Source organism: Corvus kubaryi, unplaced genomic scaffold (assembly GCF_017639235.1).
Source record: "Corvus kubaryi isolate FWS band 111438036 unplaced genomic scaffold, C.kubaryi_AGA036_p1.0 split3-73, whole genome shotgun sequence".
Taxonomy (NCBI): Eukaryota; Metazoa; Chordata; class Aves; order Passeriformes; family Corvidae; genus Corvus; species Corvus kubaryi.
In genome coordinates this window covers 34,376,108-34,403,030 of record NW_024582091.1, presented here as the reverse complement: position 1 = coordinate 34,403,030, position 26,923 = coordinate 34,376,108, and the positions used below count along the sequence as shown (strand labels likewise).

Here is a 26,923-nt window from a genome sequence, read left to right as displayed (position 1 = left end):
TCACAATGAAAAAAACAGAGAAAGTAGCAGGAATGATTTTGGACTTTGAATGCCATATTGATGTGCTTGGGATGGACTGAAAAAAGGATTGGAAAAGAATATATCAACTTCAAAAGGCCAAAATGAAAGCCATGAGAGAGATTTTTGTTACTGGGGTATGTTCTGCTCTGTTTTAGATAATGGGCCAGATCAAATCTAGAATGTTTCATCCAAGCTGCAGCTTAAGAACTCTGGAGGTTTGTTTTTGTTTATTTTGTTGGTTTGGGTTTTTTTAATTGTGGGAACTTTCAAACTTATGATTTAATTGAAAATGTTTTTAAGAACACTTTAGCATTGTGTTATCGTTTTAGTAAGCCACGCATATGGTACTGATTGCTATTTAACAGCCTTACTGTCTGGAAGACGTAATTTATCCTCAATAAGGAAACAGTGATTCCTTCTTCACAGCTTTCCAGGATTGCAATAATTTGTACAACGCTTTTTTGCACTGTGCTCTGCAACTGGGCAGCTGAAAAAGCACAATACCCTTTATAGTCATGAGGGCATTAGAGTCCAAAGCATTTGCCTCCAGAAATGCTGTTTGTTGTTTTAGAGGGTGCATTCTTACTACTAGTGCATGCTATCAGCACATATTTGAAATTAAAGCCTTAATCACAATACTATACTTTAACATAATTTGTAGATTGTGATCTAATGCCAACTTGTTGAAACACTTAATCAATTAAAATTATGGCTCTAGAACAGTCAGCTGGGTTAAAATTGACTTCCATAAGTTAATTAATCCATTTGATTGATATTTCAAGTGCTGACATTCAAAAATAATCTACCAACCATACAAAAAAAAGTAGCTGGGAACAATATGCTTTTAAAAGAAGATGTGAAAAAAAAAATTTAAATGTTTCAAAAGAAAAATCCTTTGCAATTCAACTTTTTTAAGACATTATGTCAAATTATTTGTACTTTTTCTGAAAAATAATGGATTCTTCTTTTGTGATAAGTTTAGCTTTAAATATCCTCAGACATATCTTAATGTTTTTGAAGAATATGAACAGTTTCTATGTCAAGGGTGTTATTAAAGTGAGAGAAGCTAATACATTACTTTAAAGCTTCACATCTCTTGCTGAGTGGTATTTGCAGGTTCTGCTTTTTTTTAAAGTAAAACACCTGAAACCTTCCATTTTGTAGGAAAACATTTCTTGTTACAAAGACCTGACCACCTCCACTTTGATGAAGTATTTTCTGGCACTTTAACGTCAGTCATTTCCATGTACTATGTCTAATCCTACTCAATCCAGACCTCTGTGTTTACTTCCTCACAATCACAGAATGATGGAATATCCATAGCTGGTAGGATCATCAAGTCCAACTCCTGTTCCTGTGCAGGACTCCCCAAGAGTCACACCACGTGCCTGAGAGCATTGTCCAAACACCTCTTGAGGTCTGTCAGGCTTGGCGCTGTGATCACTTCCCTGGGAAGCCTGTTCCATTGCTCAACCACTCTGTGGGTGAAGAACATTTTTCTAATATCCAAGATAATCCTCCCCTGACACAACTCCAGGCCATTCCTTTGAGTCCTGTCATTGGTCACCACAGAGCAGAGATCAGTGGCTGCCTCTGCTCTTCCCCACATGAGGAAGTTGTAACTGCAATGACGTCTCCCTCAGTCTCCTCCAGGCTGAACAGACCAAGTGACTTCAGCCACTCATCATATGGCTTCAGCTCAAGGCCCTTCACCATCTTTGTAGTCATGCTTTGGACACTCTCTAATAGCTAAATGTCTCTTTTATGTTGTGGTACCCAAAACTGCACACAATATTCAAGGTGAGGCCGTCCCAGTGCAGAGCAGTGCAAGACAATCCCCTCCCTTGCCTGGCTGGCGATGCTTTGTCTGATGCACCCCAGGACATACTGGGCCCTCCTGGCTGCCAGGGCACTGCTGACTCAAGTTCAATGGGACCCCCAGGTCCCTTTCCATGGCACTGTTTTCCAGCCTCTCAATCCCCAGTCTGTACATACTTCCAAGGCTGCCCCATCCCAGGTGCAGAAATCCAGCTCTTTTCTTTGTCAAGCTTCTTTTGGTTGGTGATTGATCAGCCCTCTAATTTGTCAAGGTCCCTCTGCAGGGCCTCTCTGCCCTCAAAGGAGTCAACAGCTTCACTCAATTCAGTAACACTGGCAAACTTAGTATCCCTTTGAGTTCTGCTTATCAAGATGTTGAAGAGCACAAGACCAAGGATGGAGCCCTGTGGAACCCCACTAGTGACAGGTCCCCAGTCTGAAGTTCCCCCATTCACTACAACCCTCTGTGCCTCACCCATGAGCCAGTTGCTCACCCATCTCATGATGTGTTTATCCAGCTGAGTGCTGGACATTTTGTCCAGAAGTATCCTGTGAGAAACAGTATGAAAAGATTTACTGAAATCCAGGAAGATTACATTAACTGGCTGCCCTTGATCACCTATGTGGATTACCTTTCCACAAAAGGAAATTAAATTTGATAAACTGGATTTTCCCCTCATGAAGCCATTCTGGCTGTGACTGATCATCCTTCAGGTATTTTTCAATACCTCCCAGAAAAATCTTCTCCATAATTTTGCCATACACTGAAGTGAGATTGACAGGCCTACAGTTTCCATGCCATCCTTCTCAACCTTTTTGAAAATTCAGATGTTAGCCAGCTTCCTCTCAACTAGGGCCTTTCCATGTTCCCAAGGCTGTTCAAAAATCATTGAGAGAGTGCTCAGGATGACATCAGCCAGCTCTTTGAGTATTCTTGGAAGAATCCCATCAGGTTCCATAGACTTACATGGATCCAGTAGACCCCACACTAATTCAGGGTACACTGGGAGTTTATCACGTTCACAGCCATGGTCCTTCAGCTCAAGGCCTGGGGACCCTTTTAGCCCATCACCAGTGTCAGAGACAAAGGCAAAGAAAGAATTAAACGTCTCTGCCTTGCCTATGTTCCTGTTTGTGAGGGGACCATCCTCATCCTGTAGTGGGCTGATGTTATTTCTGCACTGCCTTTTGCTATTAACCTATTTAAAAAACCTATTATTACTGGCCCCCATACTTCCATCCAGCTTCAACTCCAGTTGAGCTTTGACCACACAAATTTTCCCCCTAGAGTGGCAAGCAGCATTTCTGTATTCCTCCCATATCACCTGACCTTGCTTCCACAGCATGCACCTTTTTTGCCTTATCTCCAAAATAAGATCCCTGCTCAGACAAGCTGGCCTTCTGTCTGTTTGACTTCTGACATTTTGGAATTGCCTGCTCTTATGCCCTTCGGAGGCAGTGCATAAAAAGTGACTAGTACTGATGGTTCCCAGCATGTTCAAAAGCAATGAATCAATATTTGAATTTAAAAACAAACAAAAAAGAGAACCCCACACATATAGGACCAAAATCTGAGCATACCTTCCACTGTGTATGTTAGAATTTATCTGAGAAATAATGATCTCATGTATCCTACACTTTTCTCCCTGAGCCAGTTTGGACCTTACAGGACAAAGAACAAGAATTATGTCACATGTGTACATGACCTGATCTGCTGTTCTCTTCAGTGATACATCAAACTTCACGCTACTCTGCCACATTTACAGATCAGTACTTTAAGTACTGAAGTAGACAAGTCCTTCTAAAAATATTATGAACACTCATGAAAAATGTGTGCTTTCTTGATATCAATTGGCTGAATCTCAGTTTGACACTTGCCAAATGCACAGCAATGGTTTTGAACATCATCCGGTTTGAGCAATGTCTAATTACACTGAGATTATTTCCTTAAACATGCGTAAGCCTCTGATGTCTTAATTTCACATTACAGGAAAACTGTACTGGTTTTTTTAATGTCATGAGACTGGGTATAAAATAGATCATTATCAACTTCTCTAAACTGCTCAGTATGTTATATCTGCTTTCTTTTTATTCCCATGGAAATATAGGTTGTTCCAACACATTGATCTAGTGGGTTTGGTAAAATACATGCTTTCTTTCACAGATCCATAGACTTGTGGCCAGGAACAATTTTATGTCCAAATACTTATGTTTTCAAATTCCACCTATTGTATCTCACACTATTTTGAATGCATTAATTTTCTGGACATCTTTTACTTCTAAACACTAACGCTGTCTGGTTCATTAATTGTTGTCTTCCCTGATGGGGGAGACTTTCAGATTTTTGCCAGGAGAAAAAAGGAGGCAAATGGGACTTCATGCTTCTCAGTCTCCAGAGAGGTGTTTATTAATTCTTATCTAAGGGGCACAAGCCACTGGCATGGCTTAGACATAGCACAGAGCAAAGAATGCAGCAAGAAGACAGCTTATCAAGATCTCACAGCCTGTTTACAGGTAAATTACCCAATGAAAGCTTAAAACACAAGATATTTTCACTTTTTTACCAATGTCCAACAAGTTCCTAAATCCTGTAGACAGGAACTGAGGAATTCTGTATCCAATCATCCCAAACCACTATTGCTGCAAAATACGGAGTTAGTGAAGAAGGAGAAAGAAGCTTTTAACTACAACTTATCCTCCATTTTGCGGTTTTCTACTTTTATCTATTTACTATGCAAATAGACCTAAAACCTCTAAATTTTCACCCTGTGATAATCTCACATAGTATTCTATCACCTAATTCACACCATTGTAGATTCAAATTCTTCCCAGAGGCTAGGCAAATTTTCCCATGGACAAAGGTCAAAACCAGTACTGTCTGGGGGGGTAAAACCTTTCAAAACAGGCAGAGAAATATTCTCTGCATTCTAGGCTCCCACATACACCTTTAAACTTCAGTTAGACAAGCTCTGTGTAATTAAAACAGTAGAATTTATTTTTGTCCAAAAGTTTGTGTATGACTCAGACCTTGCTCCCCACAAACTTCCTTGCTGATGTCCTGGTGTGCATTTTCCACTATTTCCTACTGAGCCAGCTCTCCTTTTTTGGAAGAAACAAAATGAACTTCTGTATGCCCAATATCAGTGAACCCTAAATTCACACTGAAAGCCACTCCTGTGTATGCAGCTGAGTGTATATGAATATGGAAAGAAACATTTAGAATAGAATGCTAGTGGTGAATCTAAAACCTTACACAGGGATTATGACAGAGTCCAAGATAGCACTTGTGGCATGCTGCTGCCTTCCTCAGGATACCTGTCACAGAGACAACCAGGGAAGCTGTTAAAGCCAGCTAAAGAGAGTAAGCCTGGGTGCCTATTTTAGTATATTCCTGAGCTGTCTAGACCAGACAATGGTATTCTGTCTTTGGATGCATGAATAAGCTCTGTTAGCATTTTCAAACTACCGTAATGTCAAGATGACACAGACAATTCCCTTTCTTGGTGTTACAATACAAATGTAATCAGGATGTTGCAGAGGCTTTACGTATCTTCACTTGAGTGAGAGCCTGTACTGCAATTAGCTAGGACATATCATTTGGTTATGGTGTATTTGAAGATGAGTAAAGACATTTTGTCGTTCTTGTGATGAGCACTGTCTAAAGCACATGTCCACCACCACTGATACCAGCCTCATCCTACATGGGGTATGCTGTTTATACACAGAGGAATACAGTACGGAAAGAACGCCACTGGGGACTGCCCACTTAGGCAATTTGATCATATCTTTGGGGAGAAAGATCTACTTTCTCTGGGCTTACTAATAGGAACATAGTATCCTGCAATGAATGAAACACCTTGAAATGCGCTTGCTTTTTACAAGGTTTAGGTTTAACCAATCTTCTAAAGCTACTGTGAATGTGTGTGTGTAATAGTACAAAAGAATATTTCTGAATGTTCGAAATTGCCCTATGTACCAAAGCAGTTATGTATATCACAGTGGTAATGAGAACGAGGTATCATGCAGCTCTCTATGGCTGCTGTGGGGATCAAAGGGCTTTGCAGGTTACTGCAAGATATACGTTGAAATGAGCTTTTTCAACAGGCCTGTGTCGAAGCAGATGATTTGAGCTTTTATCATGAGTCAAAAACACATTTCAGCTTCTTTTCAACTACATTTCAAAGCTAAGAAAGAGCAAAAAGAAGTATCATATCAGTAAATTAGGTGCCTAAATTGTCTGTTGTATTACTGAAAAAACACCATGAATAATAATAAGGAGGCCAAAAGGCTGTGTAAACCTCAATAGAAAGAATGCCTTTGATGTGAAACATTTCTCTTTTTCAGCATTCAGACTTTTCTCTCTTTCACTTCAAAAGGCTTATGATCCAAATTGAATAGCAGCATTTAATAGCCTGCATGGATACTAACCGATCTGACTTACAGTGCTTTCAAAGTTGTAAGAAAATCCAGAACTGATTTTAAGCTCCCTGTGCGCCTCTTCTCTATAGCCTGATCTAGTATAAACTACAGAACACATAAAATAGAGACTGCTTGATAACATGTATAGATGAAAGTGCATCTTCAGCTGGTTATTTTCCACTTCCTTGTCAGCGCTGCGTTATCTTACACCAGCACCCTTGAAACATCAGAAGGGGGAGCTCCACTGTCTGAGTCAACAGTTCACATCAGCCAAACAGCACAAAAAGCAATATGCAGCTACGTGGCCTTCTCTTTCATCCAGGCTGGTGCCACAGACAAAAATAAAGAGGGAAGCTGTGCAGGGGCTAAAACTTGAAGACACAGAAGCCAACAACATTAGAACTTATATCTGGCTATGTACCCCTAAGCAAAACAGTCAACAGTTATGGCATACCTTAAACAAGATTCTTCCTTCCCTTTCTCTCCTGTTAATTGATTTTATCCCACATTGATATTATAAACATTGTAGCTGGAGAATATGGTTATTAATGCAAAAAATTTTTGTCAGGAAACACAAATCCATATTACCCTAGTGATAAACATTTTTCCTGAGTATTAAGTGAAGGATTCAAAACATGACTGTCATGTCAAACATGTTTTTCATTCTAGGTACTTCTTTGAGGCTTAGAGTATAATTAAATTGAGAATAATTTTAAGCTCCTATTCATGAAAAAGCAATTTGAAAAATTCACTGATCCACACATTAAGGACATCTTGTTTTGCACTGCAATGCAATTAAACATCTTCTATGAGCAAAACAGGAAGAACAGTAATAATTCTAAGTGCCAAATTATATTGGAAAAAGCGTGAATTTTCATTTTGGCATTTTCCCAGCAGGTTTTTCTTAAGGAAATAAAAGGGAACACTTAGAAACATGCACATTACAGAGTCTGCTTGAAATTCTGCAGGGAAATGAGAGCATATCCCACTAAACTGGGACTGGCTGAAATTGTGTTTCTGCAAGACTAATGAAATTAGACATGTTGTTTCAAGCTTCATGCCATGTCAGACAATATAAACTAAAAATGCCCTTGAGTCAATCAGAACAGTACATTCAGCATAATTCACCCATTCCAAAAGGCTACTGAACAGGCTGGAAACAGTGGTGTGCTGGTAGGCTTACTATGGATAATATCACAGATTTAATTGCTGAATTAGTCGGTAACTACATAAAATCTCCATAGTCTACAAGGAAAAAAAAAATCTGATTTATCTGAGATCATATGCTTTTATTACTTTTCTGAAGTACAGTTCATTAAGTGTTCCTTCAAGGTTTACTATGAATTTAGTAGAATTTAGAATTTAGAAGAAGGAAGACATTAACAATATCTTCCCATCAAACTAGTACAGAATTTATGAAGTTACCTGCTACATACTATAAATTGAATGTATTGCAGGAGACAAATAGGAGAAGAAGACAAATCTTGCAAGAAAAAGCATTCATCCATCTGCTGCTTTCTGCATGCCATACCTTAATACTATTGATTCTATTCTAAAACATAGATCCTATGTGATAAATAAAATCTTTTTTTTTTTTAATTGTTAAAGATACCAGATCTTGGTATAAGAGGATCCTTAACCACAACATAAAGATCTCTTCTGTTACTCTCCGGCTTTTTTCTTCTTGATTATTTCAGGTCTCAGAGGTCACTAATCCAATTGCACAGGTTTATTGAAGTGATGTTGGCCGTGTCCATTGTTTCCCGTAGTGACACTTACCAGGCACGCTCCCGTGATGTCATCACACATGTCTGCATGACCAAAACACGTACATGGTGCACAGACTCCACCAAAAACTGTGCCATTTACACGCCTGTGTCGAGGCCAGCATGACTGCAAGATAAGTTAGATAAAAACTTAGATAAACTCTTGCTTGAACAGATGAAGCAATGGGATTTTAAAAATTTTGTTGGATTCGATGCTTGCAAACACAAAAAACATACTTGCCAAATGAATAAAAATACCAACATTTCTCTAGAAAATTCTTCTTTCTGGTGCTGTGGCTTTGCACTGACCTTAGCCTTAGTGGCAGGTGTGAGATTAGAGGAAGCCTTAACTTGATCGTTCTTCTGAAATGGTAAAATAAAGCAGAGAAATGAAGAACTGAAATATGACAGCATCAAAGCAAGAGGTACAGACTGAAAAACAGCCAGAAGGTGAAATACTGAAGGAGAGAGAAGGGGGAAAAATCCTCCAAACACCAAAAATGTTTTCTGAGAAGTTCAGGCGCAAAGAGCAATTAAAATACCATTTTGTCTTGTTAGGACTCCAGCAAAAGGCTACACTGAAATGAAGCACAGGCTGAAACCAAGGCCATCCTTTTATTTACAAATTGTGCTCCTTAAAGAATAGTAATTTCCCTCTAAGAAACTGCTCTGATTTTTTAAATTTCTTTTTTAAATCTAAAATTCAAATCAATATTAAATGCATGGCCAGTAGTTTTGTAGGAAGGGTGACACCATACAACTGTGATTCATCAGCAAAAATTCAGCTACTCCATTTGCTCATAATAAGATGTCAAGCAGCAGTCTTCCCTACTATATATCTCACAAATGGCTTTACAGTTTTTGCAAACTATCCTTCTACAGTAAGACTGCTCATGTGATCCAATAATTTTGCATTAGATAAAAAAGCACATGACAGAGTTATGACCTTCAAAAGCATCTGGATAATGCAAAGAGAAAATTTTTCACTGACAGAATACCAGAAGTATCATTTAATAAAAGCAATCTTTTCCACTTCATATACACGCTTCAAAAACGTAACAAACAGGCTCTTCTTTATACAAATAAACATGTCCCTTTTTGTCTTACTCTTGAAAAATGTGAAAGTAATCTAAAGATTAATTGGAATTATTCTTTAAAAAAACATTCCAAAAGCTGAGACATTATCCTTGTTTTTCCTTCTTTACATTCTTGGTTACACGATCCTAAAAAATCCCCATCCAGAGTTACAAAACCCAAAACCTAAAACCAGGTTAAAAGATATTGTATTTTTCTTTCTGTGGCATGAGATGCAAGTGGTTTCTGCATAAATCCATAAATCTTCTTCCTCTGTTGGTGACTGAAAATAATGTTCTCGTGCACAGATACACATGATATTGCTCAAGACAAGGCTCTAAAAGTCACTAATTTTAAGAACTTAGACATGAAATATCAATATCAGGGCTTAGAACAGAACTAAAAGATTACAGATTGAGATCTTAAGAAAAGAAATTACGTAACATTCAAAAGTCAGGAAAGTTCTTGCTCATCATTGTGATGCACGTTAAACACAACTTCTTCTGAAGCAGAAGTAAAAGAGTACAGAGAATGGGAAAAAATCTGAGGGAGAAGAGCAATTAGATATGAAGATGTTGACAAAGGCAAGAAAATTCATGAGTGGAGCACAGTAACTATCACAAACGAAACCAACTGGTATTAGAAATCTAAAATTTTATCTGCTTTACCTGTGCCTATGCAATTCTGTGTTCATACACATGCAAAAATGTAAGAATTTTATTTGGCCAGAATCTTGTAAAAAATAAACTCCAAATTTATATAATGGAACAATCTTAAAAGAGACAGCATGATTTAAATGGGATTTATTGTCTTTGGAAGACTGATCATGCCAAAACATTCATAGCACAAAAATAAGTAAAAAATAGTTGTTTTTAGTGCTGCAGCATCTGTGCCAGGTACTGTAACATCATTATGCAGGAGAAAAATACATACATTAAATTAAATAATGAAGAGAAAATGGAACTGAAAAACTGCACAAAATCAATAAAAATGAAACTCTGCTAGGTTGAAACTGGTAGAAGTAAAATGCTGGACAAGGCTGAAAGTATTCAGAAGAAGGAACAAAAATGGTAACTGAAAAAAAAAAAGGAAAAGGCACTTTCAACTTCTCTTTCCATACTTTGCTAGCTACTGTCTGTCTGGAAATCTAAAAGTTCTCCTTTTTTTTTTTACCTATGCCCACTAGCATACATAGAAACTTTAAATTGGCAGCTATATATATGTGCTTTCTCTTGTGGAGTATGATCTTAAGTATGTATCAAATTTCAGGGACTGTTTATGATTGAAGAGAAGGTTTAGCACTGAAGGACACAATGCTGGACAGATAGTTTCAGCAACACCAAGACAGGAATTCTACCCAAGTTCTTCAGCTTCTGCAACAAAAGTAGATATTGAAATATCTGCAACTAGGGCTTTTCCAATTGCTCTTTTGGACATCACACCTAAATCTGCACTGGGAGAATAAATGGACAAGTGAAAAAAAAGTGTGAAGCACAATGATACTGCATCCAGCACTTCTCTTAAAATAACTGAACAGACAGACAGTGGCCAGGCTTTAAAATTATTTCTCAGCCGAGGTAAAAACTATTGTTCTCCAGTTATTTTTCCATCTGTACCATTTTGGAAGTGATAGGAATATCCAATAATTCCTTCAGGCCTTCTTTCTACATTAGTTCATCTAGCCCCAGCAACAAGCAACCACATTTGGCATGAGACTAGACCCTAAGCCCTAAATATCACATATAAGCGTGAAAATTTTTAAAGAAAAAAAGAGTTGACAAGCAAATGCCTAGAGTGCCTGTGTAAATGGCATACTGTTTGTAGTTTTGTGAAGCAGAGCATCTCGGTGTTTGAAACTATTTCCTTAAAGGCAAAGCTTTTGAAGAATTTTTCTTGGCTCCTATTTACCCCAAGCTATGCCCACGTGAGGTAGTTAATCATACGTATACTTGTACAAACACATTCTGTGTGAACTAATGGATTTGTTAGGGAAGTGGGTATTTTTCTGAGCACGTGTCTACGTTATTATCTGTAACAGGAGCAAAATAAAGGGACACAATCCTTAGAAGAACACACATGCAATTCTCAACAACTCCAAGGCAAATGGCAAAGCCCTGGGAAAACAAAAGAGGAAACTCAACCCCATTAACTCAAATAATTTGATCTGGCTTTGTTGTGCACAGGTCAGATAACTGCCATTTTCCTTCTACAGATGACAGGTTCATCCATTAACAATTGGCTGAAGAGTACAAATATTGCTTTCACTTCCTTTTTATTAACCAAAATGTCTTTTCATAAGTTAGAAATCACCACAGAGGCACAGAACTTCAGATTTTAAATATTATCAAATATAATGAACCGTCACCTGGAAATAAAGGTAACTAGTCAAGCCATGGCAAATTCCTAACAGGAATGGACAGCTCTCTTACTATTTTCTACCAACACAGGTCCACTGTCTGCTTTCAGCTATCATGGTGTTAACAACATCAAACTAGACTGCATCATGATACTCACCTCACAGGAGGTACCATCATAGCCTGGAGGACACTCACACAACTCCACTGCAGATGCTGTCCTTCTCCCCCTCAAAGTGTGGTCAGCAGCTTCCATAATAACACTTCTTATTCTGGATGTAACAGAAGTTAAACAGGCAAAATAGCAAATTAGATGGATATGTGCAGCTGAATGCAACAAACACTTTATAGTGGCATGCAGTGCCCTGTTTCTGTCTTCCTGCTTAAAAATAAGGAGGTTTTTGTATTCCTGTATTTCTTCCTAAACTATATGTCTGTTACTATTTTTGTTCATCATGTAAGGGAGACTATGGTCAGATACCCACTGATAAAAATAGATTTCAAAAGTCTCACAGCACTGCACCAGGAGATGGAAGGCTATTCCTGGCCTGCAAGCCACATGTGCCAACTTGCATTGCAGCTGCATATAGAGCAAATCTGACACTAAGCACGGTCTTCAAAATTTATGAACCTCTAGTCCAGCTTTCTAAAATATTACATTACTAAGTTTTGAATTTTTTCACCCTTGAGATTTGACCTCTGAAAAGATGTGAGCCCTGTCCAGAAGGATTGAGGGTCTAAGTATTATGCATATGAAAGAAAAATGAATGTGCATGAAAGAAGGAAATCTTCTGCCATATACCCTGGTCTCCCCAATGACAGAGAAAAAAGTTCCAAACAGCCATTGTTTAGGTGAACACTGACCATGATTTTATTTCAAAAGCATGGAAGTATGATGAGAGAAACAACAGAAGTCTTTTGATAATCTTACAGCTATTATCAGAAACAGATGTAGTTTACCTCAAGAGCCTCCTTCTGGGGAAAGAAACTGGGATTTGAGAGTTTAATACTTATGAAAATTCAAAGGAATATTAAGGTATTACGGAGGCTAAATTACTTCTATTTTCACCCAGTAATCTTAACAGAGTGTTTGATAACTAGAGCTACTTGAAGAGCTTGTTTTGAAGTCGTCTTCAGCAGAAAACACCTTTCTATCATGACATACATTTTGTTAAAAAGTAATTAATTTTCTTTGGAAAACTTGAACTGGTTTTTTTCCTCTTCATAATAGGGCATTTATCTTTTGGCTGCAAAAAAATCCTGAAAATTATTTGGATGACCTTGGACAAGAAAACATCCAAGAAAAATATTCTGTCGTTACTGCAGTGGTTGGAGGAAAGCTTAAGACAGAATATTTTCCCACTAGATTTCATGACTACTCCAAAAAAGACAGACATGAAAGGTAATGGGAAAAATGGGGAAGATTTCTGAAATTAAGATAGACACTTCAGAAAAACAGAAATTTTACCACCACTAGGAATATGACTGGACTTTGGAGGAACTACCATTGTCTGTAATGCAGCTAGAAACATCAATCCAATTTGGTGATACAAGAACCTCTGTAAAAGGTTCTTGATACTGTTTTAAGAGAAGGATGCTTATTCCTACCCAGATCTTCAGTAAATTCTCTCTCACTTTTCAGTATACCCCCTTCACTCCATTGTACATTTATTTTGCAATCATTCATTTGAATTTTCCTTACAATAAGATAACCAATTTCTAGTATATTAGATATCAAAGAGTGATTACCAGTAAAAAAATCTAAAATTTTAAGGAAAAAAAAAATCTTTATATGAAGAAACAATTTTTTTAATAAAAGCTCAAATTTTATTTCTCCTTTGAACTACAGTTAGTTCCCTCTCAGCATTGATCTTGGAACAAAGAGAAGCACTAACACACAGAAACAATCCTCCCAGTATTATCCCACATTTGTATTCACTGAATTGTTCCAATTTTCATTACGTTCTGCTATTTGCTAAATGGGATTTTAATGTGTTTAACAGTTTTTAGCATTAACAGTTAGTCAGTGAAAAAAGCTGCAGTGATTTTCTTTTCTCCCATTTTGATGTTGCAATTTTGATTCCTCAATGCTATTCTGCATTCATTAAAATACATAATGCTGGCAGTAATGGGGCACTGGATCCTGGAGATGCATGAACAATTTGAGATTTGACATCAAGACCAAATATTTAAGCTGACTGTTACTGTCAGCAGGCAACTGTTGACTTCTAAAAACAAACAAGATTAAAAGGGAAGGGGATGTTTCAGGCAGTATCAGCACAGTTTACTGTCTGCTGTGCCAGGCATCTGAATCACATCAGCTACATAAGGCACATGAAGTAGTGACCCAATCATTGCTCATTTGTCTTGAAGCCAGTTCTGCATATGGAAAAAAACCCTTGGCCTGTTCTTCCCTCTTTCTCCTTGTGTCTAGCACTGACTCTTCTATATGTGCTTGCAAGCAATCTATTCTCTTCACTACCACAATTTCCAATGCCTATCTGCATGTTTGCAACACTTACCATCAATGACCACTCTCAATATTGAAACTGAATAAACAGTGCTACTAAACTTCCTTTGAAGCACAAGCTAGCAGTATTAGATCAAACGAAACAGTAAGACAGAGTTATCTTTTCTTGGCCTGTTGCTTCTACCACAGATGGACTTAACTGCAACAGTTTGGCAGATCTGCCGAGTTAGAGGAGGACCAGGATTTAAACCCAGAAGCTGGGTTCACCTTCAGATTGATTGCTGCATTTCTGTATTCTCATTTTTAATGCTACTTGATCATCTAACTGCCCACTCATACAAGAAAGCTTCCTAATTACACCACAGAGCAATAACAACACTGAAAGCTTAAAATGACCAAAAAAAATGTACACAAAACCATGCCTGAGTCAAACCCAGCACTACTGCATTAATATTGTTTAGTGGCTACTTGAAAGCATTACAGATTAAGTAATGTTTCTAGTAGGTTCAGCTAAACAAGGGTTAAAAATAGAATCTTTAAATTAAAGCTCTTGCCAGCTGGAGACAACTCCATTGAATTTTTAAGTCTCTTTCTACATGACTGCAATAAAGTTACTTTATGCCTCTATTCTGGTCTCTTTTTAAGCACAGATTATAACAGCACCCTTGGAAATCTTACACATGTGGTGACATTATCCATTTTGAAAACTTTCAGTATTTAAATGAACAGGTTGCTTAATATAGCAATCTCTAATTAGTATGTTGCATAATTCTGCTGGTGCTTTGAGGCAGAAGTTGTCATTCATGAAGGATCTAATAACCCTGTAATATTTTTGTCTCTCTGCCAAACCCTCTTAACCCTCTCAGAGGAATATCCATCTGTCCACTGCACATACCTGTTTAAAGACAATGAAAACCTTTTAATTCATATCTACTTATCTATTAAGGCTTAGCTCTACACTGTTTCTTTTCAAAAATTTCTTCCTTTGGAGACCATCAACAGTAGTCCTTAATCAGCCCTAGATATCACAAACAGTATCTTCTTCATTGGGTCTCCATTTTCCCTGAAAAACTAAATGGGAAGAATATGGAGAAAAGGGTTATTTTGCATGATCTTAGGAGTTATGAGCGCAGCTTTGCACCTAGTGTGTTTTAGCATGAGTGAAAGTCAAAGAGAATATAAAACAGTCAGTAATGAGGCACATCCTGAAAATTAGCAATATGCCTACACAACAGAATATAAGGTGGGCTGGATGACAGTAGATTCTGTTGCTGCTACAACAGGTGACTGGGACCATGAACTGTTCTGAGGAGACTTAACTCCACTCAGAAAATCACATCCTAACGGATGAAACTATGATTGCTACAGTTAAATCAAAGAAGAAAAACTGAATTTGTTTAATTGTGATTGGAATTTCACATCCGCTCTTCTGTCATGCTAAACTGCAATGAGCACCCTGGCAGCACTCAATAAAATTGTTTAGTTTAGATTTGTGGACGTGCTGACAATAATCACAGTAATACAGCAACCACTACATTTTTCTCTGGTAAGAGACTTCAGAGGGACAGATAGAAATGTACCAGCAATATAAGACCATTTCTAGAAAAAAAGGATACTCTTCAAAATCATTTCAGCTCCTTCCCCTAACCGCCTTTTAACTCACTGTCTTTAAGGGACCAATCTTCCCAACTGTAATGTCACTACATCTAGGAGCTGGTGGCTACCAACAGGCAAAGCATAAATTGTATGTGTGTTGCAGAGCTCTTCTTAAAGAGTATTTCAAAAAAATGCTTTCAGAAAACTATCTTTAACACACCACAAAACTGTTGCCAAAAGCTGAATATGAACAAGACTATGAAACAGTGGTGCACCACACATGACCAAATGGCTAAAGCAGTAATCTGGGATGCAGGCAATGATGTATAGTCTTCCAAATTTGCCACTGACAGCTCTGCCATTTCTTACTTACAAGGCACATTCTACAGATTGTGTCAGTTCTACATGTTGGTGCTTACCTGAGCTCTACACTGTTGCCCAGAGGGGATCTCACCCATCCCTTCCCCCCTGTTCCACAGTATAGGCAGGATGGAGCCATTACACTTCTAGCACTGCACTTTTTTTTACTTTAACTGCCCAGCCAAGGTGCTTTTTGTAGGAAAAAAGCACCTTCTCCTACTAGTACAAATGTCAGTACACAGATATATGTAAACCTCTGATTAATGTGATGCCTTGAAGTAGCTACCTGAAAACAGAGTCTAGACAAAGTAAGACAAAGTAGGTATTTATTTTAAGGGCCTTCAAAGGTAGACCTTGGGAGTGTAGAGCCTCTGAGGGGCTCCACCCAAGATGGATGCTGGGTCATGGGCTCTTCACACTTTTGTAAGTTTGGTCCATTTGCATATCAGGGTTAATTCTCCAATTATAACTTCAGTTAATGATGTAAATACCCCAAGTCCTCCTCTCAAAGGCTTTTAGCTTATTTTGGGGCCTGGTGTCCTTGAAGAGCAAACCTAGAGAGGGTTTGTTATGTCTAACCAGCATGAGAGAACAGCAGCTAACAGGCCACAAGAAACTTCAGAGTTACACACTAGGCAGTCCAGGATTTGAAAAATATAAAAGTTAAAACCTAAGGCATCAAATGAAGTTTGTGCTTCCCATAATACCTAGTAACACCTTTGCCCCATAGAAAGTCAATCATACATATCTCCTTTAAAAGTTTGCATTTCCCATACCACTCAGTATGCTCCCGCACTCCTTTAGTTTGGAAAATCCTGGCTAATGGTTTGGGGCTTTTTTTATTTGAATGAGAAGAGAGCAGAGGATCATCATTCATTGAGCTCCCACTAGTCTCAGCTGTAAGCTGTGAATTAACACCTTCTCATGGTCTGCTCATAGTGCATAAGAGGTGAGCTCTGGCCTGGTCTTTTGGCTCTCCTCAAACAAGAAGCTGATGGCCATGAAAGGCTTTCAAACTGGATCCAAGGAGATGCAAAGGAATACAAGGCTGATGACTGAATGAGCAAATTAGGAAGCAGTTTGGCCCAAACTGAAGCTAGTTATGATTCACAAACTTACTTTCAGAGATGTAATACATACTAACTAAGCACAGGAAAATAGAGAGACAGAAGAATTCTTTTTAGCAGGGAAAAAATTTACACTGCCACAGCTCAAATCAGAAAACTGCACTCTGTTGACACAACCTGCCTTTCAATTTAGGATATATTTTAATTACCTAAGTATTCAAATGATGGTTAGATTGCTTAAGAAATTTCACAGCAGCAAAAACTGTGTCTGTGCTCTCAGCAAATAATCACTAAATGTGCTATCAGCTCCCTCCATTCCAAATTGGTTTATGCCACTGAATCAACTGATGTGTAGATTAGAGAGCATTTCAGGTTTCATGCCTTGTGAGTAAAAAACTACTATGCAATCAATTCCATTACACATTTAAAAAATATTACTTATGCCAACTAACTATTAATGTTAATCACACAGTATCAGGAGAGAGGTTTTCTTCTAGCCAATCTGGAGTATTTGTTCACACACTTAGGAAAATCTGAAATGCAAGATGAGCTTTACAGTTTCAAACACACTGCAGCAACTGAAATAGAACAACTGAATCATTTCACATGTCTTTAATTTTATCAGAGGACTCAGAAGAGTTCACATCAAATCAGTGGATTTGAGCAGTCCATGCAGCATCCTGACATAAATCAAGGGAAAGGCTTTGGGATTAGCCAGTTCTGTGTGTGGTACTGATTAAAAACACACAGAATTCCCCTTGAGGCACTTTTCCAGTTTGGAGGCTCAGGATATTATTCTCTGGTCCACTGTTAATGTGGCCCTGTATGGTCATTAAATGGGAAAAACAATATATAAGCAATATATCTTTTCCTACTTCAACATGTTATTACCTCACTCCATGATTCACCATATACATGGGAATTACCGTGTTCACAAAATAAATATATTTATAGAACTGTCATTCATGCCTTAATAGTCCATGTAATTTCATTTTCTTAAAAGGCTGCTTCTTTCTGTTGCCTTCCTCCTCCTGCCTACCCAAAATGAAAAACATATTAACAAGAGTTTGAAAGTGTAAATGAATGCTGTGGATTTCATGATAATAAATTAGAGTGTTTTAAATTACATCAGCCTCGTTCTCTGAAGAGAGAAAACAACTCTTCCGAGAAGCTGCCTCTAGCAAGGAGACCCGTTCCTCACATTCACCTGTAGATGGCATTCATCCCATTGCTGTATGTGGCTCTTATGAGGATCCTCTTTACGTTTGCAAGGACAGTCATGAACTCCCTCCTGCTGACTGGAACATCGGTGCCATGCATGGAGAAAGATTCTGGTTTCAGCACAATTTCTTCAGTGTGCTCTTCAGAAGGCTGCAGGTGAATTATCCCTTTTGGAGTGCTGATTTTCAAGTCACCTCCCTAGAGAGAGGCATGAAAGAGAGAGATCTAAATATGAAAAAAGTCATAAAAAAAAAGCCAATTGGGGTACATGATTTATTGAATAATATATTTTAGAAGAATAATAAATATCAGGAATAATATTCACTTTTCATAAACTTGAAATGGGCTTGCCTGATAGAATTGAAAAGCAGCAGAAAAGAAAGTTTGGGTTATTCAGATAAAACCTAGTGTCATGGTGCATGGCTCTGTGGAGACAAAAGCAAATTCATACAATGCTGAGGTGCAAAAGAATGGATCTGCTGAAAGAATGTGAAAGTGTTACCTCAAATGACCAATTATTTTGTTTCTTCATTCCTCCTGATGAACAAGAAGCATTACAGTTTTCTAAGCAATTGCAATAATACCAGAGACTCCTCGAGATATTGAAGCTTTTAGTTCTCTGAAGTGTTTCCATTTTCTGACACTAGAAATTAGCTGAAAGTATGTGCACCCTTCTGTTCTGTGTCCTCAACCACCAGACTTCACACCGAACACCTGAAGAAGCAGGCCACTTTCTTTCTTTCTTTGGCTGAAAATACAATCACTTTACCTCTATGATGACATCAGATTGAACCATCAATTTAGCTGTTCCTTCCTCTTCTTCTTCTGTGACATCATAGGAGACTGTAAATTTCAGATGTCCTCCAGCAGCTGCTACCTGAGGAGTAGAAAGACAGAAAAAAAAAAAAAAATAAATAAAAGAAAATGGGCCTTAACCACTTGGGGGCAGTTTTATTGAGCATCAGTAGATTTCTAGTGTTGCAAAGCCACATGCAGATCACTGAGGATTACAGATGTACAGACCCTTCCTTTCTTGCTCAACCATCTAGAAATCACACCTAGTCATCTTTCTTCTACGCCTGTCGAAGCCTGAAAATTCCTTAAACCCACAGACTAACAGAGAAATCAGAAACAGATATGAAATCTGTGCAAATTTCCATTAGATACTTGCATTAGACTTTCAATGTACTTGTTCAGTTATATGGTCCTCATTTAGGCTGGCCTCTGTATCAGCAGCCTTAGCAACCTATAGAAAATTCAATAACTTCAGTTTCATTGATGGAGCCAACTACCAAAATAGGAAAAAAAAAAAGGGCTGTGATGTTCTTCTTAGAATGAACTGTAACCTAAAATAAAGTAAGAATTTTCCCTGATGGAGTCAAATAAATTTACTTTAAAAGAATGTTTCAGCCCTTTTGCTCAGTTTGACCCAGCCTACAATGTGAGAAGTCAATGACCAGGCTCTTGTGTCATGACAGTATATTTCTTCCACGCTCTTTTAGCCCCCAGAATCATGGCATTGACACAAGCTATTCCATTAAAAATAGAATGTAGTACGATGCAAATCAAAAGCTGCAGACTTGAATGACAAAGTTCAGCACAGAAATAGAGCTTTCTGTTAATTGATTGGAAGCAGCATAAGTAAATCAAATGCTGCAAGAACTATATTTTGCGTTTTAAACGTGTCTGCCTCATACTTCATTGCAATGTGAGCCTCCTCTCCCAGAACATTAAAATCACAGGGATTCTTCTGCCCTTCCAGTGCATACTGCTGAGCACAAAGCACATTTGTGAGTCTTTTATGAAGAGTATAATCTGGTTATTCTCAAGGATGTAATTGTTCACCATACTGGATCCTTTTGCATACCGTAACAGAAAGCAGTGAAAGTCAAAATCTTCATAATTTTATGATGAATCTAATTTAAGTGGTGAAAAAAACTTCCAGCATTTAAGGTCTGGAAATCAACTGATTTTGAATTAGCCATAAAAGCATATAAAAGCCCTGCATCTGAGGCAGGACAGGTAATTGTTTGGTTAAAGCCAGAAAATTCTCTCCAATTCATAACCTGAATCTTGGATCATATTGTAGGATCATAGTATTATAGAATATCTTAAGTTGGAAGGAACTTGTAATAACTTGGTCACCCTCCTCTTGACCTACTTTAATAGTCTGACGTCCTTGAGGTGCCCAAAAGTACACACACTACTTGAGGTGAGGCCACCTCAGTGCAGAGCAGAGTGGGATAATCCCCTCCCTTGCCCGGCTGGCAATGCTGTGCCTGATGCACCCCAGGACATGCATGTCCCTTTTGGCTGCCAGGGCACTGCTGACTCATGTTCAACTTGCCATCAACTCAAACCCCCTGATCTCTTTCCACGTCGCTGTTCTCCACCCTCTTACCTCACAAATTGTGTGTGTAAGTAGGATGACCCGATCCCAGGGACAGAATCCAACACTTGCTTTTGTTAGATTTTGCTGGTGATGGCCCAGCTCTCTGGCCTGTCCAGGTTTCTCTGTAAGGCCTCTCTACCCTTGATGGAGTCTGCAGCTCCTTCTAGTTTAGTGTCACTGGCAAACAGTAGCACCACACACTTATCTACATAGTGTCCAAACCTGCTGGTACCAATGCAACTACTTAAAGCCTTGACCGTAACAACATAAAAAGACTTTTTCCCTTAGATACAGCTGTTACAGCCTGTGGTCAAGTCTAAGCACTGGTTTGTAACTGCAAGAGGAATGTAGAAAATTTAAATATCTGAAATGCTGCAAGAAGTATCCAGAATTGCTTTCAGCTGTAGACAAACATTTTAGAAGAGTAACTTTTGCAGAATTTTATCATTTCTATTTCAAGTTCAGACTAATGCCAAAGATGCAAGAAAGTTAAAATAAGGGGAAAACAAAGATTAGGCAGTTTCAGGCAATCCATAAAAATTATGAACCAAGACAGGTTTTACTTTTTCCCAGCTACATAACCTTTACCTTAGTATATAAAAATCCAACAGAGGAACTGATAGGTCACAAAGCAGGGGAAAAAAAAAAAAAAAGGAAAATAAAAAGAAAAAGCCCTAAAGGAAAGGCAGCTAGAATGGATTAGGAACTCCTAAAATACAACCAACAGGAAACACAAGAGGAAAGGGGTGGACTGACTAGTCCAAAAAAGAGAACGCTCAGAAGGAACAGGAAAATAATTTACCAAAACGTAGAAGTCTGGAAAAATGAAATGGCCATTTTTATTTCCTTCTGGCAACTGCAGGGAAGGCATGAAGAAGATTCAGCCTGACTATAAAGAAAGCTGATTGTAAGGATGGTCAAAACAGTATCAAATTACTTGAAAATGCTATTGAAGTAGTTCATTAATTAGCAGCAGTTCAACATGCCAGAGATACTCTGGATATAATGCCTAAGAGCTGGAATATGACTAAGAAGTCTCTTGAGGTCTCTGCTAGCCACAGCAGTCTGAGTTTCACTGCTGCAACTGGCAATATTTGCATATCATGAACAGCATCACACACTGAAGACAAGGTCCCCAAATGACACTTATCATAGAGAATACCTCACAGTTCAGATTGTGTATTTGCCTTGTATGCTGTGTAATACCAATATAGATAAGAAAAAACCTCAAACTTATATAAACCAAAAAGTACTACTTCCTTCTGCCATTGTTCGCAATGGTAATTTCCTTCCTCTGCATATTAAAGAACAAGTTCACTCACAGGCAAAGGAATTCAGAGGTCAATCCATGCACTGCATGTTACCTCATGCAAAAGGTACTTTTCACTGAATTTTAAGTGCAAGGGCAATACAGAAACTGGGCACCTGTGAGATCCCTCTATTTGCACGTTTTTCTCTGTATCACCCAAAGATTCAGAGTTCTGCTTCAAGGATTGTCATCTGAAGCCATCAACACCAAAGAGAACAGGGCATAAAAGTTTGCCTTGCTGGTGACAGAGGCATGTATTGTTGAGACAAGAATAGCTGTCTAAAAATGTCAAGGAAGTTCCACAGAATTCCCATTGTCTCTCCCACCTGTTTTTAGATTAATATATCAAATACGTCTTCCCAGCTTCGGAGGCAGAATCTACGTGTTCAAAAAAAGTCACAGAATCCCCAAGAAATAACAAGCACAGGAGAGGGAAATCACAGCTATCTTAGTTCAAAGAAGTTTCTGGCATAGTTTTTGGGGCTTTTTTCAATTGTTCACAGTTAACTGTACTATTATGTTACGTGCTCTTAAGGATAAAACCAGAGAGCAGACAAGACTATTTTATGACACCCTGACAGAGGGTCAACCAAACTGATGCAGAAAAGATGGTTCCTTTCCTGTGAACAAATGCCCCTGCTCAACAGCAAGAGAGCTCAAGGGTAGTAGGAAGCACCCAGTATTACACTGTGTAAAGCATGCTTTGATGTTATATGCTTGTCCCACTAAAATTACTTTTAAGCCAAGACAAGTGATAGCAAACCACAAATACAGCACTGAAAAGAAAAAGCATTTCTACAAACATTAGCAAGGCTAGAGATGAGGAAAGCTTGCATCTTTTCATATGGAAATCAAATTCTACAAGTCTTTATCTTCCTGAACTTAGTGAATCTGCTGCCAATGCTTTGCCAAGGCAAGCTGTCAAGATCCCTCCTGCTAATGTCCTTGGAGAATACCTCCTTCTTGTACAGGTTTATATTCCACCATATTATTGAATTACTGCATGAAGATTCGCATTCTCCCTCTCCAATGCCTCTTGTTACTCTGCCTGTAAAGGTTTAGCACTTAGTCCACTGCACTGGGGGCTGCCTCATTTCTTCTGAACATCTGCCAAATGTAACTTCAGAAGATTAGGAGCTATCTCCATTAAACAGGGTGTTGATTATAATACTTTATCTCATTAAGCAGTAAAATGCTCTTCTGTCAGTTAAGAAGAGACTCAGTTTGTGATTAAAGCACCTAAATATGAACCGGGGTATCTGATACGGCACTATGTGGTTACACGTAGGCAACAGAAAGAAGTCCTCCACAAAGTCAAAGGAAAGTGGCTGGCCACCAAAGGATGACCTTCAAATCATTCCACTTTGTATTTATATTTAAAAAGTAATTTGAAGACAGAAAATTTCACATATGAATAAATAATTGTGCACTAGGTGTATTATTGAAATAAAACAAGTACACTTTGCTCCGATGTTTGGTAGTAAAATCTATACAACAATGGATTTAACTCAGAAGGGCTTGGATGTCAGGCCTAATCCAAGAGAACATAACACCTTCAAAACCAAAATTACTGCATTATATTACATTATATTACTGCATTAAACTAGATTTAGACTAATAATCATACACCACCAGACTTTCAAAATAAGTGAAATAAAAGGCATAATAGAATCATAAGACTCATTTGTGTTGGAAAAGAACTGTAAGATCCTCAAGTCCAACCATTAATCCAACACTGCCAAGCCCACCAGTAAACCCCACCCTTAAGCATCAACAAATATCAACAATTTGAACTATCTTTTCCCTCTTCACACTTAGTGGTTGCAGCAGAAATACAGTCACAGAAATATTGTATTAGAGAAACAAGCATTATAAAGTGTTAATATTTTTATTAGACCAATATAGCTACAATACATCTATAGAAAGGTAAAGGATTTGGAAAAACATGAAGCCTGCATGCTATTGTATAATTATATAAATAGTCATACAATAAGAACTATATTAAATGAAAAAGTGCTACCAGAAAAATTTTTAAAAAGAGGGAAAAAAGCACAGAGGCTACAAATACGAATGGGCAGAACATTTCTGTGAAGAATGTTAACACTCATACTTCTGAATATAAAACCACAGCAAGTTGCTGATAGTAACTTAAGGTTCTAAGAGATAATAATGTTTTCTTATTCTGGAAGGCATCAACAAAACAAACCTCCCATTTGTTTCCTGATACACCTATGAATGTTTTTTGCTTGCTGCCATGATTATGAGAAAGTACACGGATATTCACTCAGTCTTCCAGTGGCTCTGTACTATTCACAGAATCACCAGCCTGGAAGAGGCCTTCAAGATCACCAAGTCCAACAAGATCACCAAGTCCCCTAACACCACCTCAGCTAAACCATGGCCCTGAGTGCCATAACCAATCTTTTTTTAAACACATCCAGGGATGGTGACTCCACCACCTCCCCGGGCAGACAATTCCAGTACTTTATCGCTCCTTCAGTAAAAAACTTTTTCCTAACATCCAACTTAAATTCCCCTTGGCGCAGCTTGAGACAGTGTCCTCTTGTTCTGTCAGTTGTTGCCTGGAAAAAGAGACCAACCCCCACCCCTTTCAGGAAATTGTAGAGAGTGATAATGTCACCTTTGAGTCTTCTTTTCTCCCAACTCCCTCAGTTGTTCCTCATAGGGCTTGTGTTCCAAGCCCCTCACCAGCCTTGTTGCCCTCCTCTGGACGCCCTCAAGTGTCTCAACATCCTTCCTGAACTGAGGGGCCCAGAAGTGGACACAGCACTCGAGGAGTGGCCTCACCAGTGCCAAGTACAGGGGTAGAATGACTCCCCTGGTCCTGCTGGCCTCACTACTCCTCCTACAGGCTAGGATGCCATTGGCCTTCTTGGCCACCAGGGCACACTGCTGGCTCATGTTCAGTCAGATGTTGACCAGTACCCCCAGGTCACTTTCTGCTTGGACGCTGTCCAGCCACACTGTCCCCAGCCTATAGTGTTGCAGGGTGTTATTGTGGCCAAAACACAGGACTTGGACTTGTTAAACTTCATCTTATTGGACTCTGCCCATCTACCCAACCGTTCCAGGTCTCTTTGCAGAGCCCGCCTACCTTCCAACAGATTTACACATGCTCCCAGCTTCGTGTCATCCACAAATTTACTAATGGTAGACTCAATACCCTCATCTGTGTCATCAATAAAAATATTGAACAGAACTGGCCCCAGCACAGACCCCTGAGGGACACTACTGGTGACTGGCCGCCAACTGGATGCAGCACCGTTCACCAGCAGTCTCTGGGCTCGTCCATCCAGCCAGTTCTTAACCCAGCAGAGTGTGCCTGTCCAAGACATTCCTATGGCACTATGTACCATCAGATATTATGCTTGAAGGTAATGGAATCATAACATATACAGTTTAACATTGCCTGCTAGCCTTCTTGAATTTCCATGAAATAGAGCTGCAATAAAAGGCTGAAGTAGATCTGGACTCTTTCACCTTCACAAACTCTCTAGGTACACATTTATTTTATGACAGGGATTTCAGCAAATGTAGAGATATCTGCCATCAGAACATCAGCACTAATCATGTGAAGGAAATCCTTTAAATAAAATAAGATTTTTCCCAGTTTATTCATGGTGACAAAGTTAGTCCATAATTCATTGGCACCTGAGCAGTTGTGATATGGTTTGACAACTCACTGAACAATGTACCACCTTAACTGATGTCTAAGTGCACATGTGTTCTTCTAGCAGCCCACTCGGTGTAGAAGGGAATGGACCAAGGACTGCTTTTCCTAATTTAATTTGCTTGTTTTGAAGGAAATATTTCATCTCTCATCTGGATTATTATCTTCTTTATGAAAAAGTACCAGCTGTAAATTTATGATATTTAATTGGATTTTGCTGATCCAGTCTTTGTGCTAGTCATAGTGTGAGGGAAGGCAGGGACTAGAAAAGAATTCCAATAGAACCATCACCAAGAAGATGTCAAACCTTTCTTCATTTAGTAATAGCTCTCAATAAAGATTGCATGTGTTAGTTCTACTCCAGATCCAATTAGAGATTAAATAGACTCTCCTCTCTTAGACAGATTGAATTTAGATAGGATATAAAAGCTCTTCTGAGGCCTTATAGCAATATTTCAGATAAAGCAGGGAGCAGAATAATCATGTTTTATTTGAATGACAGTATAGTTCTATCTAGCTTTAAAAAACAACTCAGAGTTTTCTTTATAGGGAAGTTAAACTTTTCCCCTGAAAGAATGGACTCTTTCCCTGAGATCTCTACCATCTAGAGTTCCCCCAACTCTATGCCAGCTAGTTCACAATCCTAGTTTCCCTGCTTAAGTACACTCCAAATCTTCTGTATAATTTGATGCCACATTCTACTTAATTTCACTTTTTCAAAATACTGCTTCCAGAGAAGCAGACTAAGTGAGGGAGCAAGTTTACACAAAGTAGCCTGCTTGTCAATGGTTGGTTTAATTGCTTTCCATGAGCATTTGTCTACAATATTGAACCATTCAAGGGGAAAACTGAGAATTTCAAACCATTCACTGTCATTTTCAGTTTCTTCAAACAGACCACTCTGACAGCCAAGAAGATTTCCAAGTCATTCTTTCCTGGAATTCTTATCCAGAATGTTATGATACAGGCTCTTTAATTTTTAGTATTTCCTCTGCTGATCCTACATTAAGGCAGAGTTGAGTAAAAGAAAAAGGAGTTTTATTCAATGTAGGCACTTATTTGATCACACAATGTTCTGTGATATCTAACCTATATGTTAAGAAACCAAAGAGCAAAAGTTAAAGTATGACATTGCTTTATATCTTATATATACATCTGTTTGCTCTACCTTGAATAATGTTTGTGTAACTAAAAAAAAAACCTAAAAAAAAAAAAAAAAAGCCTTAAACATCATTGCATGAGATGGTTTTTTTTTTATACATTGGACAATGGAACCATATATTTAGAATAAATCTCAATATTTAAAATTTTCTAGGCAATGGAAAGAATCATCAAATCTGTGGGTTTACATTTTTTCTCCTAAGT

At 38.4% G+C, this 26,923-nt stretch overlaps 1 protein-coding gene across 3 annotated transcripts in view; it reads right to left on the bottom strand.

Annotated features, from left to right (window-relative positions):
• The window catches only part of LAMA2 (laminin subunit alpha 2), a 348,381-nt gene that overhangs the window by 145,781 nt on the left and 175,677 nt on the right, over window positions 1-26,923 (bottom strand). For all 3 annotated transcript variants that reach the window (XM_042017501.1, XM_042017503.1, XM_042017502.1), the window contains exons 13-16: window positions 18,936-19,043; window positions 18,153-18,364; window positions 11,613-11,724; window positions 8,038-8,151 (exon numbers count right to left, since the gene is read on the bottom strand). In XM_042017501.1, coding sequence (XP_041873435.1) covers window positions 8,038-8,151; window positions 11,613-11,724; window positions 18,153-18,364; window positions 18,936-19,043 — 546 coding nt within the window. The remainder of the gene's footprint in view (window positions 1-8,037; window positions 8,152-11,612; window positions 11,725-18,152; window positions 18,365-18,935; window positions 19,044-26,923) is intronic.